The sequence below is a fragment of the Pelobates fuscus genome, chromosome 10 (genome assembly GCF_036172605.1).
Source record: "Pelobates fuscus isolate aPelFus1 chromosome 10, aPelFus1.pri, whole genome shotgun sequence".
Lineage (NCBI taxonomy): Eukaryota > Metazoa > Chordata > Amphibia > Anura > Pelobatidae > Pelobates > Pelobates fuscus.
Window position 1 is genome coordinate 149,290,287 of NC_086326.1, and position 19,962 is coordinate 149,310,248.

Consider the following 19,962-nt stretch of genomic DNA (forward strand, 5'->3'; position numbering starts at 1 on the left):
CTCACCTGGCCCATAGTAGGTGGACAGGAGGCCATCTTCCACACTCCTCCAGGAGTCCATGGCAAATGTCTGTGGAAAGCAGCGTTTGTCACACTATAGTTTTTAAAGGGCCCATAGTCTTTTGGCAGGAGGCTGGCAAGCAGGCCCCTCCAGGAACACGTGGCAGAGTCATTTCATTAAAAAGTAATGTCCACAAAGCCATCAGGTTCAACTATTTACATACTGCTATCCTGCCAACCAGAGCCTGGCATATGTAGAGTGCAGTAGATACACTCCACCATACTGTAGGTGCTCTCATGTGGCCACACGCATGCTGAATGATGCACTTTAATGTGACAAGTAAGACACCAGCAGAATAACTCGGATTGGTGCACTGTTCCAAATCAGGACTGCCCAACTAAAATCAGGACACTTGGTAGGTATGTAAATCACAAAATGTTTAAATTGATATGATTTGTGTACTCTACATATGGGTTTCTAATTGAAAAGTATTGATAAAGGTTTAAACGCTTGCAAGTTGTGTGGGGAAGAAAAACAAATTATTAACTTTACATCAAAGATCGATCGATTAATTGTTTTATTGCTCTGTAAGTACATGAGAGTGTTTTTCTGAGTGAGCATGATCGCAGTGAGATAAGACAGAAATTACAGGCCCTGTGAGTTACTGGCTGCATTCCATTCACATGAAGTGACATAAAAAGGAGGGGGAAAAATCTAATAAAAAGGTAAGAGTAGAATTTAACATGACAAAACAAAACAAAAGAAACCAATCTTCCTATGAAATCAAATTCTGAGTTTTGCAATTCCGTATTCCACGCTAAGACACCCACCAGCGGTGAAATCACTGCAGTACATAGACAATAACTGCTAAATACTGGGTACAATGTCTGCGCTAGTCTGCCCTAAACTACCCGAAGAAAACACTAAACCCTAGCTGAATACAGTGTCCTGACTAGCGATCGCTAACACAGAGCTGAGAAAATGTATCTGTATACTGGAACAAAAACCATACGCGTACGTGCAATTAATCTGCTTTTAGCAATAAAATATGTGCTAAGTCCCAATGAACTGCCCCTTTATTGCCATCTTTGCAGTGGGGCTAGCTTATAGACGCCCACAGGAAACAGTTAAATGTCTGTTGTTTGTCTCTTAACAGTGGGGGCATTGACAGACGACTCCTGATCTCATATCCACTGCAGCAGACTGTATTGATTATGGTACTTAGACTGTCACCCTCCACACCCCCCAAAATAAGGATTTGAAAAACATAGAATTTCCATGAAATATCCATATTGACTGTGTTGGAAGTTTGCAGTCAAGAGATATACAGAGACAAAGTGGGGACCAATTTTTCTCAATAGTTTTCCTTCACCTGACACTTATTGACACTGGGCGGAGCTACTGCCATCAGGACATGTTGGCTGCAGGGAGACTGGCTCTGTCTATCAAGGTTACCGCAAGACCGCTGGATCTCATGCGCGAGAGTACAGCAGTGATATTGGCTCCTGGCAGCTAAAGCACCGAAAGGAGAAGAGGATTGACTGAGGGAGGATGGCGGAACACACGAGGGACACGCGAGGGATAGAATTGAGTAAGTAAACCACACCTTTGCTTGCCCCATGGCCATCAGACCCCCAGAGATGGCGTCACCATTGGTGGTCTTTGCAAATTATGCAGAGAACCCAGACGGTGACCGTGTCGCATTCAAGCTAACCAGAGCCAATGAGTCACATGCTAGTATAGCTATTTAAAAGAGGAAGAGGGGGAGATGTATTCACCTTAATCCCTCCTTCCACTATGCTACTGTCTCCTTTCTTCAATTCCTGCCAAATTGGACAGTCATACGCCGTGCATCATGAGTACAAGATTGTCCAGGGCCGGATTAAGAGCCCAGTGGGCCTGGTACTGACAATTATGATGGGCCTATTTACAGAATCTTATCGACCAAAAACACTAAAACTGTCATACCTCCCAAGCGTCATGTATCTGATGGAGATGGTGTTGGAGGGAAACTCATAGGATGCAGCTATAAGAAAACACATACTCTATGCTAATCTCTCTCTAATTTATGCTTTCATCTTTCAAGTAAATCCATACCCCCTAACAGCAGTGTCCAGTGAAGCAGGAAGTCAATGGGCGGGGTAAAAGGGTGGGCCACTGGTGCGAATCACGTCACCAGACCTGCCAAAAGGGGAGAACATGCCCAAAAAGGGGGCATGTCTGTCGAAAGAATTTGAAGGACACCCTGGCATGAATGCATGTCAGGCTGCCCACCAATCCTGCAGGCTAGCCAACTAAGGGCATACTATGCAGGCAGCATTCTGAGCTTGACATAAATGCATCTAATGATGCGCTCACTCCATGCTTTCTAAGGACTGTCCCCTAGCACTCGCTGGTCCACTTGTCTCCTTATCTTCTTACTAGCAGGCAGAAGTTCCTGGTATACAGTCTGAGACAGAGAAAAGGTGTATGTAGTGAGTGTAGAAGAAAGGAGGGGACATACCACAGTGTTAGAGAGACCAAGAGCATTACCTAAACTAATTTTATTTTCAGCCAGTCCACACAGGTTTTGTTCCCATACATCTCTCTTAAGCTTCCAAACTTAAAGGGACACTATAGTCACCAGAACAACTACAGCTTATTGTATTTGTTCTGGTAAGTAGAATCATTCCATTCAGGCCTTTTACAGTAAACACTGTCTTTTCAGAGAAAATAACTCCACTGGCCACTCCTTAGCTTGGCTGCTAGAGGTGCTTCCTGGGGCTGTACTGCCTAGTGAGCAGCACTGCCATTCAGTGTCTCCACCCTCTGCATGCAGACACTGAACTTTCCTCATAGAGATGCATTGATTCAATTTATCTTTATGAGGAGATGCTGATTGGCCAGGGCTATGTTGGACTTGTGCTGGCTCTGCCCCTGATCTGCCTAGTTAACAGTCTCAGCCAATCCTATGGGCAAGTATTGTAATTTGCTCAGACCACCACTTCTGATGATGTCAGCAGACAGTCAGTTCAGAGGCAGAGCCAGCAGCTGCAGACTTGAATACAAGTTATATTTTACTAAACTTAGGGAGGCAAGAAGGGGCCAGGGTGGTGGTTTTAACATAATAGGGTCAGAAATACATGATTGTGTTCCTGACCCTGTAGTGCTCCTTTAAGCAAGAGTATGTGAAGAGTAGTTAGGGTTGCCACCTTTCTTGGGAAAAATACCAGCCTTAATCATTTGTATAATCACAAGGAGTGACATCAGAGAAAATTCTGTAAAATCACCAACAAACTACTCACAGTTTGATTCTGCTGTATAGATGGATTGCTCCCAATGTCTCCCTGTCTCCCAGTGTCTCAGTCTCGCAAGTCACCCAGTGTCTCAGTGTCCCTATGTATCACAGTGTCAGTGTCCCCTTGTTGCCCAGTCCCCTAGTCTCCCAGTGTCTCAGTGTCCCCATTTCTCCCAGCGTCCCAATGTCTCAGTGTGTCCCCATGTCACTAGGATACTGGGGACACAGTGAGACCCGGGGACACTGAGAGACATGGGGACACTGAGAGACCCGGGAACACACAGACATGGGGACACTGGGAGACATGGGGACACTGAGACATTTAGGGAAACTGGGAGAAATGGGGACACTGAGACACTAAGGACACAGACACTGAGACATGGGGACACTGAACCATTTGGGGACATTAAGACACTAGGGACACAGAGACATGGGAACACAGACACTGGGAGACTAGGGGACACTGGCTGGGAGATAGACACTTGGGGACACTGGGAGACATGGGGACAGTTGTGGACATAGACATGGGGACACTGGGACATATAGGGACACATGGGGACACTAGGCACACTGAGAGACATGGGACACAGACACTGGGAGACTTGGGGACACTGAGACACTAGGGACACTGGTTGGGTGACATGAGGACACTGGGAGAAATGGGGACATAGTGTCTCCGTGTCCCAATGTCTCAGTGTCTCCCAATGTCCCTATGTCTCACAGCGTCCCCATGTGTCTCAGCATCCCCATGTGTCCTAGTGTCCCCTAGTGTCTCAGTGTCCCCATGTTTTCCAGTGTCCCCAAGTGTCTGTGTTCCCAGGTCTCCCAGTGTCTGTGTGCCCATATGTCCTAGTGTCTCAGTGTCCCCTAGTGTCTGTGTCCCCTAGTGTCTGAGTGTCCCCATATGTCCCTTAGTGTCCCCTAGTGTCTCAGTGTCCCCATGTGTCCCCTAGTGTCTCAGTGTCCCCATGTGTCCCTACTATCTTTCCCCCCATCCCTCACTTACTGTAGAGCTGTTGTCTGGACTCTGTGCTGTGTTGCTGCTCCCTCATTGATCAGTGAGTAGTAGAGAGAGGCAGGGATATGCTGTAACTTCCTATACCTGCCTCTCTCCACACACAGTGACTCCTACTGGCCGGTGCTGGTATTGCAGAGTAATCGACATTTATTCTGAGAAAAATACCTGCATTTGTATTGCTGGTATTAATGCAATACCGGCACGGCCAGGCAGCCTCAAATACCGGCTGTGCCAGTCAAATACCAGTCAGGTTTCCTTAAAGGAAAGCGATGCCAGGATATCTAGAGCCAGATTATTTAGATCCAAGCTGTACGTGGTGATGGAGGCACGGGCGCATTGTGTTTCACTCACTGGCTAATTTCACCTAGAACCAGTACGTGCTATATGGGCATTGTATTTCAAGTGATAGACATGGTCCTAGTCTTATTTTCTAACTCTGGGTTTCCCTCCTTTGGAATCGAGAAAAGAAGAGAAGGAGAGAATGAAGAAGGAGAGAAATAAAAAGAGGAAGGAGACTTTGCTACAGAAACGTATACAGTAACTTTCCTTTTTAACCATTCTTCTAATGTCTCAGCTTCCTTCCATCCCACGTTGTGTGAATCGAAACCGGAAACCCCCATTTGTATTTTCTGCTGCCTTGTCTTAGTTTTGCAACGGTTTATGTGAAGGATCTTCTTTGTTCTCTCGTTTGGTATGAAAAGTCTTGAAAAATCAGGATGTCCTTATATTTGCTGTCTTCTCGATTTTTCCTTCTTTTTGTTTGTAGATTTTTTGTTCTTTAAATGTGTATGATTAGAAGTTAGCGGAGATGTCTCCTGGCAGTGTATCTGGTATTCCCTTTGGCTTAGACAGCAGATGGATCCATTCAATTATATGGCTTAACCTTTCACCTTCCACTTCTAACTTTTCAAAATATTGGAGTAGAACGTCGTAGTCATTGGTCTTGTTTGATCTCTTCTGGAATGTGTCTGAATCTCATATTACACCTTCTAGATCTGTTTTTAAAACTTTATTTCTATTTATTTATTCTTTGTGTTGGGGAGTCTTGTGCTTGGTTTATAAGATTGCAAATAATCTACATTTTAAATCTTCAATTTGTGTTTTATTTCAGTTTTCTTGATTTCTACATCGGATGCAAATTCTTCCGAGGACTTTTTTAAGACGTCTTGTGGTTCATTTGATATGTCTTGACTCCAATCTTCAGTTAGGGAATCTTCACCAATATTTCGGTCTTTACCTTTTCATTCTTTCACATGCTGTGGGGAAGAGAAACCAGTTGCTGATTTGTTGATAGTTTTTCTTTGATGCCATACCGTTAAGATGGTCTGATTGTTAATTTAGTTGGGGACGGCCTTTCTGCTTTGCTTTTCTATGTTTCAGCCGGTCAGCAGACCATTTAGCAGACTTGCCCCATTGCTGTTATCTCGTTAGTGTTTAATTAGCAAAAAATGCATGATGACATTTTCCTTTTTAGCAATCGATTTCCAGCGCTGTACAATAAGTGGCGAATGTTCAATATACACAGACAAATACACGAGGCAGACAGGGCCCTGCCCGTAAGCCGATATCTAGCCATTGAAGCTCTTATGTGTGTTATATGAATTTTTCAAGATGTGTTTATTTATTTATTTTTTTGTGGAAGATTCTGACTTTTGGTGCCGGCTTTTTCTTTATTATTTCACTTATTTGGCTTTTTTGTTGTGATATTAAGTCTCTATGTACAGATTGGGCTGGCACTGTAATGCTGCAGCCGGCAGGCGAGAGAGAGGACTAGGGGGAGCTCTAGCCTGCAGCTCCGCCTGGTTCTCCTCTTGCGAGCTCGGAGCTTTGCTGCGGTTACCGTGGTAACGCTCTGAATCTCGTGAGAGTGAGCTCTAGCCTCAGGAGCTGCTAGAGTTCACACTCACCACCTGGACCACCAGGGTTTCTCCTCTCGACCACCAGGGATAGCTTTGTTCTGTCCCTCCTCCAAGTCAGGTAAGAAGGGAGAGGGGGGATATGAATTTTCTTTAATAAAAAAAAAATGTTTATTAATCTTCCCTCCTATCCCCACAGACCCACAATAATTCCCCTCTACACACACACTGCCCCCATACACACACACACACACTGTACCCCTCACACACACACACACACACACACACATTTTGTCCCTCACACACACATACTGCCCCCACACACACACTGTACCCCTCACTCACACATTGTACCACTTACTCACAAACAATGCACCCCTTACACACACACACACACACACTACATCCTTCATAAACACAATGCACCCCCGTACACACATTGCACACCTCACACACACACACTTAACCCCCACACACACAAATACATTGTACCCCTCACACACACCCACTACTGCACCTATCCCCTACTATAGCCCTATATCCCGGCAGACCCCAGGTAAGTTGTCAAACTGTTCTTAAACAGTTTAACTACTTACCCTGGGAGGGCGCCACGGCATTCCCGGCACTATAACCACTACAGAGTTACATAGTTACATAGTTAGATAACTGAAAAGAGACTTGCGTCCATCAAGTTCAGCCTTCCTCACACCTGTTTTTTGCTGTTGATCCAAAAGAGAAAAAAAAAAAAAAAACCCCAGTTTGAAGCACAATTTTGCAACAAGCTAGGACAAAAAATTCCTTATTGACCCCAGAATGGCAGTCAGATTTATCCTTGAATCAAGCAGTTATTACCCTACATTGAAAGATTATATCCTTGAATATTCTGTCTTTGCAAGTATGCATCTAGTAGCTGTTTGAACATCTGTATGGACTCTGATAAAACCACTTCTTCAGGCAGAGAATTCCACATCCTGATTGTTCTTACAGTAAAAAAACCTTTCCTTTGCCTTAGACGAAATCTTCTTTCTTCCAGTCTAAACGCATGGCCTCGTGTCCATGCGTTTAGACTGGAAGAAAGAAAGTCCATGTTATGTAGTGGCTATTGTGCCTGGATTGTTTCTTTAAATATTCTACCAGTGCCCCTCCCGCGATTAGGTTCTGGATCTGCCCCTGACAGGGAAATATTTATGCTGAACAAGGGCCCAGTAAATGTCTCCGCGCTGTACATGAATACAACCAAGAAATGTTTTTGACTTGGGGCGCCTTGGAAAAATGTTGAAATATTAAAGGTGCCTTGAACCTAAAATGATTGGGAACCACTGCTTTAGCAGGTGTCCTTAGCTGAATACATAGAGACATCTAGTGGCCATTTCTAGAAACTGCAATTTAAGACAAAATGAGAAAAAAAGATCAGTCAGTCTATTGGCTGGCCTCAAAATGAGCTTATAGCCTTACAGCGAGGAATTTTCTATCCATTCATTTGCATTTACTAGAGGCTGTTAGCTGGATCGATCCAGATAAATACAACATAAAACCCCAATCATGTAAAAAGCAAATAAATATTTACCGTGCAATAAAATACAATTGGATAAATAGTCGCATAGTCATGTGGCAGATTAGAGTCATGTGACTGATGGTCACATGACCACACATCTTCAATACACGGTTATACACCCACAGGCATATATTATAACAAACACAATACAAACAGAAACACAATTAAAAACCTGGGAGAAATATATCACAGAAATATCTGTACGTACAGTTTGCTAATACGTTATGTCAATGTAGGTACAATATCTATACTGTTGTAGGTCAAGCTACACTTAATACACAGATACAATTAGATAGGACTGGAGGTAACTAGAAGACCGGTAAGTGAATAGCAGAATAGGAAACATAGTGTTTATATTGGGACCTGGGACCCTATGACACACAGTCTTTAGTTGAAGAAGTCCTAAAAATGAGAACGGGAGAGGGAGAGAACGGGAGAGGGCATCAGCTGTTATGACACTTATGACAGCCTGGCATGGGAACACAAACCAGGAAAATCTGATGTGTTGCTGCTAGCCGGGTTAATTTCTTGATTAACCTCATGATTGTTAAAGAGGAGGACCGTCCTTTGTTGATAATATTGCATGCTGCCATTTTGTCAGACTAGAATTTTACTGGGTGCCATTGCCATAAAGTACCTCACTAATAAGAAGCTGCAACTACGGGTTAAATCTCAAAAAGAGGTTTCATAAAATGATGGAAGGCTAATAATCTCAGGAGGCCAAATGTCTCTGAACTACAAGTCATCAAGAATAGTTGCAAAGCCAGTATTGGCTGCAGCATATGTCCAAAAACTGGAGATTGGTCAGTCAAAGGGGGAATAAACATTGATTTAACAGTCACTGTTTTGGAAATAATGGTTCAGGCAGTGGTCTCAGCATGAGATCTAAAGCACAGTGAACATACATGGAACAATCTACATGCACGAAAACCCAGCTGATGGCATTAAAAGTTATTACATTTCCGGGCCATCCATAGAAACGCAATTGGTCCGCCTAACTTGTCTTTAAGACCTTTTGCTCTGGTTTGTGGGAGAAAGTGGAAGCATGGCTTGTGGTGGGTGACTGCCTCATTAAGTCCCAAATTGGAAGAATGGGAATTGGCATATGGCACAGGATGGGCTAAGTCCTGCAAAGTGATGGCAGAATAGCTCTGTATCTAATTGACTCCAGTCAGTACGAATGCGGAACCGAGCTAAAGCGGCCACGGCTCTAGTTGAAAAAGATTCATGATAGTCATAAAATGTGAAACCCCCATACTAGTGCCCCAAATCCACCAATTTGTGCAAGTACAAATCAAGTTCTTCCCTGCATTGTGGGAACGAGGAACAGATAACGTCTCTGTACAGATTAAATGCCAGAACAACAACCAAACTGGAGCCAAATGTGCCCAAATAGACGCCAAGGCTGCATGTGGTTGAAAGCTCCATACACATCAGTAACAAAATGGCTCATAGAAAAAGGCTGAATGAGGGCTGAACGTAATTTTTATTTAGACATATGATTATGAGAATATAATAAAAAGGCCAAATGAGGGTCGAATGAAAAACTGCAATACCTTGAACTTTGTGTAGAAGCTCCAACTTAAGTAGTGGTTTGGGGGAATGGAGATGCTGTTAGTCTGAAAACCAGCTGCCCGTGGATTGTGACTGAAGGAGGCCACAGTCATTTAGTAGCAAGCCGTAATTATCTGAATAGGAGGGAATGGACTCCAGTATAGATTTCCCTTCACATGCCCAATGTGCCTAGGCAACCTAGGCAACAAGTGAATCAAATGGCAATGGCCCAGGTAAGGGATGTGCCTGAGTTTAAATAGCCAGGCAACCCCACAGCTACAGGCCATAGCCTTAGTATTAGACATGTGCAATTTGTTTCGTTCCGAATGAAAATCCGGCCAAATTTTGGGCCCTTCGGACATTCGGGTGCTTCTGAATGTCCGAATAGCTGAATTGCCGAAGTGCCGAAGTCCCAGAATTACCAAATTTCCGAAGTGTAGTAGTGCCGAATTGCTGAAGTGCCAAAGTTCCGAAGCACAGTATTGAATAAGTACTAATATACTTACTCAGTGAAAGAAGAAGAATGTTACATTGTATACAATTTTAAATAAAAAAGTATACAAACATAGCCAGGATTCAGCATTAAGCATTTGCAACACTTACAACAATCAAGTAACACACATTCATATAAAATGTAAGTTACTTGGCCAGTCAGTTTAATGCCAGGAATGAATAAGTAGATAACTCCCTAATTCCCACGGTATCAGGGAGCTATCTACTAAAAGGCTGAAAGACCTGAATTGGTCTTTCAGACAAATTTACTAATACTAAGTAAAGATTACTTAGTATTAGTAAATTATGCCCCTACTCGCTATACAGTCTGTGGCTGCTCACTGTAAAAAGTGAGCAGCGGGTGAGGGCCCTAAAGTAAATAAAGGGGGACCTATTGTCCTCCCCACCGACTCCCACCCCCGAGCGGTGGGTGGGGGCCCTAAATACAAATTGGGTGGACCTAATGTCCTCCCCCCTGAGTGGTGGGTGGGGGCCCTAAACTAGAATAAGGGGTGGGATACCTAATGTTGGGGGGGCAATAAGTTAGTTTAAAAGCCCCCACTCGCACGTCGTGGGTGGGGGCTCAGGCCCCTACTCGCGGTATAGCGAGTAGGGGCAAAATTTACTAATACTAAGTAATCTTTACTTAGTATTAGTAAATTTGTCTGAAAGACCAATTTAGGTATTTCAGGCTTTTGGTAGATAGCTCCCTGATACCGTGGGAATTAGGGAGTTATCTACCAAGCGGCTGCAAGAGAAGTCCCGAAATGCCAAAGTTACAGAAGTGGCGAAGTTCCGAAGTGTTGAAGTGCCGAATTGACGAACTCCAGAATTTCGGAATGCCGAACTGAGCCGAATATTTTCCCCATGCACATGCCTACTTAGTATATGTACAACCCCCATTATTTTGGCCTAGGTGAGGTGTTTTTAAATAAAACGATTACATTATATGAGATTTAAAATTGCTGTTTGGTGAATGAGTGAGTGCGCTGGATTTGTATGTTGGATGAATTGGTCCCTGTCTTGTAAGTATGCATGTTTAGGTGAGTTCAGCCATGTGGTTTCACACACACACATTTACACACAGAGACCACGGACACATATATTTCAACACAGAGGACACTGACACACTTTTACTCACAGGGGAAACTCACCCACACACTCACTGACAGACACACTCTCACTAATTTGATACACACTTGCTGATACACAAATTTATAGAGACACACACACACTGATTTGACATACACTGACAGACACATATACATTCTCCCACACACTCAGAAATAAAATTTTTGAGAATAATTTTTATTTAAGTCCACCCAGGCTTCCTGGGAGTACTTCTTTGGGAGAGCTGGAGTGGATGCTTTAACTGTGGTCCAGTGGGGATCCTTTCCCTGGGGTCCAGTGTATGGCTGATGTCATCTTCGGGCTCTTCTAGCACTGCTCCCTTGCACGTATTAGGGAGCAGTGTTGGAGAGCACATGGGCTCACCATATAATGGCCGTGAACTCAATGCTTTTCAGCACTTGCTTGTCCTCCTTCTGTCTCAGCTTCCTGGACCTTGTGCTCAGGATCGGCCCTGATTCCTACCCCCTTTTCACTGTTTGTTTTACTTCATTTATAATTCCCTATTTGGGCACTAGTAACTTGATTCCCCATCCCCTTACTTTAATTGAAAAACCTATAAATATAGATTGAACTTACCTGGAATCGAGCGCTGGATAAGGTTATTTTCAATGCTCTCTACACCCTGCCCATCATGCCATAGCACCGCTTTCCTCTCTAAGTCTAATAAAATGCCTCTATGAGAAGCGTTTGATTGAACAGATCTCAAAGGGTCGGTGTACACGAGTATGCTCTCAGCAGAGAAGAAAAGTGAGGAAGAAGGGATTATAAAAATAATACAAAAAATGAATTAACTGGGGGCGGGGCCTGACCGCCGAGCCGGACGGACGTGGGGCAACTCGGCTCTGCTATGAAAATGGAAAAAGCAGGCAATAAATACCTTTTTTCCCCTGAAACAAACTATCAACAGCCACAAGAAGGTAGAGGGGACACGAGCAACTACCCTCGACGTCAATATCAGCCCCCGTCCTGCCGGTAAAGCTGACTGCTGGGCAGTTGGGACTGAGGCCTGCCGTGAGAGGCGGCCGATCTCCCGTGCTTAGTCCGGCGGGACCTCTCGCACGCCTACTGAGGGCCCCGTTCTCCCCCCCTGTGGGCTGGGGGGGTTATCCCAGACCCCACCGGAGAGGCAGCGATGGCTTCTATCACCCGAGCGGCAGCATGATCACCCAAAAACCGCGTGGCAAAATCCAAGATGGCCGCCGCACCCATTGCAAGCCGGAGACCGAGCTCCCAACTACATAATCGAAAGCTACAACTCACTGAGTTATCGGCGGACCTAGGGGGACTTTACCAGGACTCTCACTCTGCCCACACAAAGAGGAGCAATGGTCACAGCATGCAGGCTCTCTCTTGCACCCAAGGCTGATGCTGGCAGAAACACAAAATCGATCGCACCCCTGGCCGGCAAGTACTGAAGCGCTCACACAACCAGCAGGAAACACAAGGGACTTGTTGATGGCCAGGACGACAGCCGACCCAGCGCAGCTACAGGAGCAACTAAGCAGCTGCTAACCTTGTGTAATGTCAGTCCAGCAAAGCACTGTATATTCTTTAGATTAGCATTGTCCTTCTCATACCATCTATGATTTTAATACAGTTGATTTAATCACTGCAGAACTGCAGGGAAAACGTTTAAAAATGTCTAAGCCTAAATATATGCTTTGCCCGGCAAGCTCAGGGACTCGCTGCCCCCTGGTGGTTCATTAAAGCAGTGTGGAGAAATCTGCACCCGAAGTTAGCTTGTAAAACCTGTAACTTACTAATCGTATATTAGCATAATAACTACTCAACTACGCATGTACAACTCAGCTATAACAGTTTTATCCTCATATACCAAGCTTGTTCTATCTATCTAAAAATGTGAATGTGCTGTTTACTCTGCCATGACATTATATGACACTGAATAACTTGTACACACCGTCTTGGCACTGCAAGCATGTTGTAATTACAAGCACAAGAAAAATAAAGAATATAAAAAAAAAAAAAAAAAAATGAATTAACTATTGAGACCTTTTATAACTACATCTAGAGTTTATAACCGACTTTATTTAGCCCCATGGCATGTTCCAACTTTAGCTTGGCTCTTTTTTTGTATATTTTTTTTAAAAACCAGAATACTAAATGGTTTACGACATTTTGCATCGTAACCCTGTCTACTCTGTCCCTCCCATCTCCTGTTTTAAACTACTTCTGCTTGCTGGTAACCGTTAGTGCAAATGTTTTTATGTGAATTGAAGTTCAGCTGTGAGGTATCTCCAATAAATTGATAACTACAGTGGATGCAGCTACCTAAAGGTCACTGCAAAGCTGACACTAGCTTCAATCACTCTTCAACACATATAGTAAGACAAATAATATAATCCATTTCCATGTTTCAGCTATTACCCCACATAATACTAATTATATCCCTGAATTGTGTGTTTTATCCAGTTGCTGTTTAAAATTCTGTACAGACTCTGATAAAAACCACCTCTTTAGGCAGAGAATTCCACATCCTTATTGTTCTTACTGTAGAGCCCTTTCCTTTGTCTTAGACTAAATCTCCTTCTTTCCAGTCTAATAGGTGACATTGTGTCTTATGTATAGTCCTGTTTATGAATTTATTACCATGCAATGGCTTTTATTGGCTCTGAATATATTTGTATAATACTATCATATTCCATCTGAGAGGCTGTTTCTAAAGTATACAAATTTATATTTGGTAGCCTTTCTTCATAACTAAAATCTTCCATTCCCCTTATTAATTGAGTCATGCTATCCTCCTTTAGAACAGGTGTCAAAAACGGTATGACATATTCAAGATGTGGTCTTACCATTAATTTATAAAGAAGCTAAATTATATTTTCGTCCCAAGAATTAATGCCTCTTTTTATGTATGAGAATATATTACCGGCCATAGCAATAGGTATTGTTACCTAGTTAGCTATCAATAACAATTCCCAAACTTGTGTTATTTTCCCTATCTTGCTGCCATGTAAGGTGTATGTTGTTAGTGCATTCTTCACCCCGAAGTGCATAACTTTGCATTGATCTACATTAAGGTGAAAAGTCCCCAACACTTTGGTGGCTTTAGCTTATTTGTTCTCTCTCCCTCCGTTCTCAGATTACCTGTCCAAAGCCTTAGTAATAAATCATTATTTTTTGCTCGACTCTAATGGGGCTGAACTGACACAGTGCTTGCCCCTCTTCACTCCTTCCCCGTTCAGATTATTATTATTTTATTATTTATATAGCGCCATCAGATTCCGTAGCGCTGTACAATGGGTGGACTAACCAGTCGACTTGACGTACAGGAACAGAGAGGTGGAGGGCCCTGCTCAATGAGCTTACATTCTAGAGGGAGTGGGGTATAGTGACACAAAGGGTAAAAGTATGGGTATGACGTAAGTTGTTAGAAAAGTATTCGGGGGCGGAGCCTGACCGCCAAACTAAGCAGAAGCAGGGGACACGAGCTCCTGCTTGACAAGCGGGAAAAAAGGCACTATCGAGGGCTATACTGCCCAAGGACCCACCAGGGTGCATCACCCACGTCGGGGGTGCACCCATGAACAAATCAAGACCTTTTTGAAGCCCGTGGGAGCTGGGAAAGCGGGATACCAAGCGCGGCCTGCAGAAACCGGAGCCGGGGAGAGGCGGCCGCTCTCTCAGACACCGGACCCCACAAGCACCTACACAGGTCTCCAAACCCCCCCCCCTTTGGACTGGTGGGGGATATCCCAGTCCCCTCTGGACAGACAGACCTGGCAAACTGATCAGTCCTCTGGCTAAGGAACCCGAAATCGGCAGAAACACGAGGCAGGCGGAGCGCGTCCAAGATGGCCGCTCGTCGCAGTCCACAGAGGGGAGCCATGAGTAACCATCCTCAGCCTTCCTCCCTAGAGGTTCTCGACAGGCTCTGCACAGCCTTCTACGAGCTGCAGTGCAGCAGGGGTATGCCAAACCTCACAGCGGCACAGGCGGTGACCATGTGGATCCGGCCGAAGACCCGCCGAAGCCATTATAGTGCCCCACTGCAGGCATTCCAAGTGAGCACCCATACAAGCAAGCACCGACAAGCACACAAGGCAGATGCGATGAAGCCGCGAAAGACGCAGCCGACATCTACTGCTCGCACCCACGCTAACCACCGGAACAACGAGACCTCAGCCCTCACCCCAGCCTGGCGCAAACCGAATGGCGAGCAACGGAGGGGTCGATACCTGCAGACCCGCTCATCACGGCAGACAGGGGCAGAAAGAAGGCACTTGGTCGGACCCACAGATACCCGGGACTGCTACTCCCATCACCACCGCCTGGACGTACTGAGCAATATCGCCCACACGCCTGCACTATTTCTGCCGCTGGTGGGAATAGGCTGAGCAGGTATTCCAACGTACAACCGTGATGCCCAGTCACTTAAAGGGGAAGCCAAGTAACTGGACTTACCCGTTATAAGACTCAACATAGAAATATATATAATATTCTCCTGTTGCTGTATATCCCCCAGCCTAATTATAAAGATACACCAACATCCTTGACTGTATCTGTATGAGCAATGTGAATTAACAAGTTCTGCAATGTCTAATGCTAGGACCAGACACCAGTGGTACATATATGGCTTGTAATACAGATCGAAGCCACAATGCCTAGATTTACTCTCAATGTTTGTGAAGGCCATTCTTGCGTTACGCTTAATTTTATGTCCCTACTTTTTAAAAACGAGATTGTTTAATGTATAACTACCACTAAAAGCGCAGAATATGAGTGAGCGCACCAGCGTCTGCACACCATGCTACTTTAAACTGCTTAGCGCAACTTGGATATTGCACCTATGAGACAAAACGATTGATATGATCTTAAATGTCATTAAACTAGACAACTCATAGACTCGTATATAGCTTGTAATACAGATTGAAGCCACAATGCCTAGATTTTATATCGATGTTTGTAATTACCATTTTTGAGTTACGCTTCATTCCATGTTTTATGTCCCTACATCCTTAAAAGCGAGATTGCTTAATGTATACCTACCACTACAAGCGTAGAATATGAATGAGCATACTAGCGTCTGCATAACTTGCTACCTTAAAATGCGTAGCATAACTCAGATATTACACCTATGTGACATAACGTTTTAGTATAATCTTAAAATCGTTAAACTAGTCAACTCAGAATCGTATAGCTTAGTATGTCTAAATATATCTACTACTATCATAAAGCTAGAAGTTCACATGTTTGTTTTAAAAAAAAAAAAAAAAAGTGCTGTCTAATCTGCCACAACATAATATGTAAAAATGTTCTGAAAAGCCTGCAGCTGCTATCGTGGCCCTGCACGCCTGTTGTTATTTCATGCACATTGAAAATAAAGAATTTAAAAAAAAAAAAAAAAAAGAAAAGTATTCACTGAGATATTGATGTCCCCAAGGTGAAGGCAAGCAGACACCCAAAAGTGGGTTTCCATGATAACAGACATACAGAGAACTACTTTTGTGTCTCTGTGCCCATCAGCACAGGCTAATTGGACAGACAAGAGACAAAAAACTAAATTTTTGTTGTGCATTAAAAAGACAACATATTGGCAATCAGACATTGTTTAACCCCTTAAGGACACATGACATGTGTGACATGTCATGATTCCCTTTTATTCCAGACGTTTGGTCCTTAAGGGGTTAAGGACATGAGAAGTGACCAATATTTCAGCATGAACATGATTCTCCGATTTTAGAATCTACACATTTGCTAGCACAATGTAGATGAAACGTATTTCAATATTATTTAGGATTAAATCGTATTTATTGTGACAGCTACCCTTTAATACTGTAGTGCTAAAGAAACATGTGGTAACAATTTACATTGTGTCCAATATGGTGGAATGCAGCTGAAAATATGAACTGGATAATCCTTCACACACTTCATCTCTTCCCTGACATGCAGCTAAGTAACTTATTCCACGCAGTAAAATTTATTAAATTGCTAGTCTTCAACCCAACAGGGGGCTCCTTCATTCGCCACTCCAATGCAATCCACTATCAGGGATAGGCAACCTTCGGCTCTCCAGATGTTGTGGACTACATCCCCATAATGCTCTTACACACATAATGCTGGCAAAGCATCAAAGGAGGTGTAGTCCAAAACATCTGGAGAGCCGAAGGTTCCCCACCCCTGCACTAGGTAATTCTTCAGGTTTCAAATCGATCTACATTAAGAACATGAGATAGTTCTGTCTCCTGTGTGAGTTCTCTGATGTCTAACAAGAGCTGATTTGAAGCTGAAACATTTCCCACATTCAGAACACATGAAAGATTTCTTGCCTGCATGAGCTCTCTCATGCACAACAAGATATGAACTATAAGAAAAAACTTTCCCACATACAGAACAAGAGAATGGTTTCTCTCCTGTATGTGTTCTCTGATGTGTAATAAGCTCTGATTTATAGTGAAAACATTTCCCACATTCTGAACATGACAAAGGTTTCTCTCCTGTGTGAGTTCTCTGATGTGCAACAAGCGTGGATTTGAAGGTGAAACATTTCCCGCATTCACAGCAGGAGAATGGTTTCTCCCCTGTGTGAGTTCTCATGTGTCCAACTAGTGATGCTTTCTGGCTGAAACATTTTCCACATTCAGAACAGGAGAAAGGCTTTGCTCCTGTGTGAGTCCTTTGATGTGTCACAAGGTCTGCATTATAGTGAAAACTTTTACCACATTCTGAACAAATGAATGGCGTTTCACCTGTGTGAGTTCTCTCATGTGCAACAAGAGACGCTTTCTGGCTAAAACATTTCCCACATTCAGAACAAATGAAAGGTTTCTCTCCTGTGTGAGTTCTCTGATGTGTAACAAGTGATGATTTCTGATTGAAACCCTTTCCACATTCTGAACAAATGAAAGGCTTCTCTCCTGTGTGAGTTCTTTCGTGTGCTGCAAGAGTTGATCGCTGGCTAAAATCTTTCCCACATTCAGAACAAGAGAAAGGCTTCTCACCCAAATGAATCATCTGATGTGTTACAAGATCTGTGTTCGAATGAAAACTCTTCCCACATTGAGAACACGAGAAAGGTTTGTCCCCTGTGTGAATCATCTGATGAACAATAAGATCTGTTTTATAATGAAAACCTTTTCCACACACAGAACATGAGAAACATTTCTCTCCCGTGTGAGTTCTCTGATGTGCAACAAGAGTGGATTTATAGATGAAACGTTTCTTACAGTCAGGGCAAGAATACATTTTCTCTGCTGTATTATACATCTGGAGCTGGTCTGAGTTATGTTGATAAAGTTTGCCACGTTCAGGAGATATGAGATGTTGCTGTCCATCTGTTTTGGGATTTGTAGATATATGTGGCTCTGGAGAACTGACTTGTTCACACGGGCTTGCATTTTCCAGCTTTATTCTGTCTCCCATCACCAGACTCCTGCTCAATGTATTTATGTTCTTTAGATGTTCTTCAGGATTATTTAGGTTCACAAAATCATCTGTAAACCAATAACAGAGTTTAAAGGAAATACTGACTATAAATAATGGTCTATCAAATTGTATGAAAAAGCCACAAATCCCACCCAAATGGTTGTATACTGCTTTCACTAAATAAATGTTATCAATGTATTTAAACCTTACTAATTACACATTTGATACATTTTTCAAACTATTTATTTGAATTGTATTTTAAAATGTTATTAAAGAGATGATAAAGATAAACCAATATAAGAATATGCGTAGTACATTTACAAAAAATAAAATAAATACTAATAAGACAGTTGCTCAGGAAACCAAGTGTCTAATAGGAATAGAGTATAGAAAAGCAAAGCAACCTTGGAAGGAGATAAGTGGCCCTGGCATCCCCAACAGGGAGTTCAAGATTAAGCCCAGAAATGCCAGAGAAAGTTTGCGGTGCTTCTCTGACTAAAAACCAGAGTTATCTAGATCATAAATAAATTTTTCTTGCTCTGACTGAGGGTGATGATGTTTTATCTTAGGGTAAAATAGGCCTATCCACATTTACTTTAATGATATTTTATGAGGCAATTACTAACCACCAACTTTGGGACCATGTGGAGACACTTCCAAGTCATCATGGATTTTGCTGAAGAGCAGGCTGGTGGGGGCTGGATTAGAGGCTCTTCGAGTGCTTAACAGTTCTTTGCCCAATTATTTGTAGATATTCTCTGATAATAATGTCCATGGCAGTAGGTTTGTCCAAATAATATTACAGTGGGGAATAAAAGCTATTTGTAGTTCTGTCTGTGTAACTGTAGTGGCAGACATGGCAGCTGAGGTATGGGAGCAGGATACCAAGCTGCTTCCCCAATGTGTATCGGTCAATGGTACTCCAGTAAATGGTTAGACAATGGCATAAGGAGCTCTGATAATCTGCCATCATAATGTGTTCTCGGAGTATCCTTTTTCAAAGTGGAAAGTTCTGTAGCTGCCAAAAAAAAAAACTTGCATTTTATGCTGGCAGAAAAGAAGAAACTGGACTGTCCAGTGACCACGATAGTAGTTTAAAAACGAACTTTTAATTGGTAGAAGATTAAAAGGAGCTAGAAAAATACCTAGCCAGACCTCAACACATAACCTAAAAATAATAGCTAAATATTTAGTAAAGTAATAATCCAGGGTAGCTAGTAATTAATATCAGATACGGCTGGGTTAAAGGAAGGAATGTACACTTGCTAGAAAGACGTTCTGAATGATAACGGATAGGTTCGTAATTAGGGGCTCCTAATTGTAGCTGACTTCTACAGTTGCTTTAGACCAGCTAGCTCCATTTATCTTTGTCTGTAGCATTAGACTAAAATCACGAACCTATCCATTATCATTCAGAACGTCTTTCTAGCTTCAGCAAGCTCAGTAATTTGCGAATCGGCTACCAGAGATAGATCAGCTAGTTCTAGGAGTCTTTGTTTGGACGCTTTAGATTAGAGAGACTAGCGTATTAGTGACTATATTTTGAGGTCTCTCTACCTTTAGAAAGCGTAGCATTCTGTTAACAGTTAGAGATTTAGGCTTCGGCAGCATCTCTCAGCTCAGCCAGAGTTAGGGAATAAGTGTACATTCCTTCCTTTAACCCAGCCTTACCTGACATTAATTATTAGCTACA

The 19,962-nt window shown here is 43.0% G+C and overlaps 1 protein-coding gene across 1 annotated transcript in view; it reads right to left on the reverse strand.

Moving 5' to 3' along the window:
• Positions 1 to 17,027: 17,027 nt before the first annotated feature.
• LOC134574862 (zinc finger protein 432-like) overlaps positions 17,028 to 19,962 on the reverse strand; it is a 90,087-nt gene continuing 87,152 nt past the window's right edge. The window contains 1 exon segment of the mRNA XM_063433914.1: positions 17,028 to 18,337. Coding sequence (XP_063289984.1) covers positions 17,064 to 18,337 — 1,274 coding nt within the window. The 3' untranslated portion in view covers positions 17,028 to 17,063.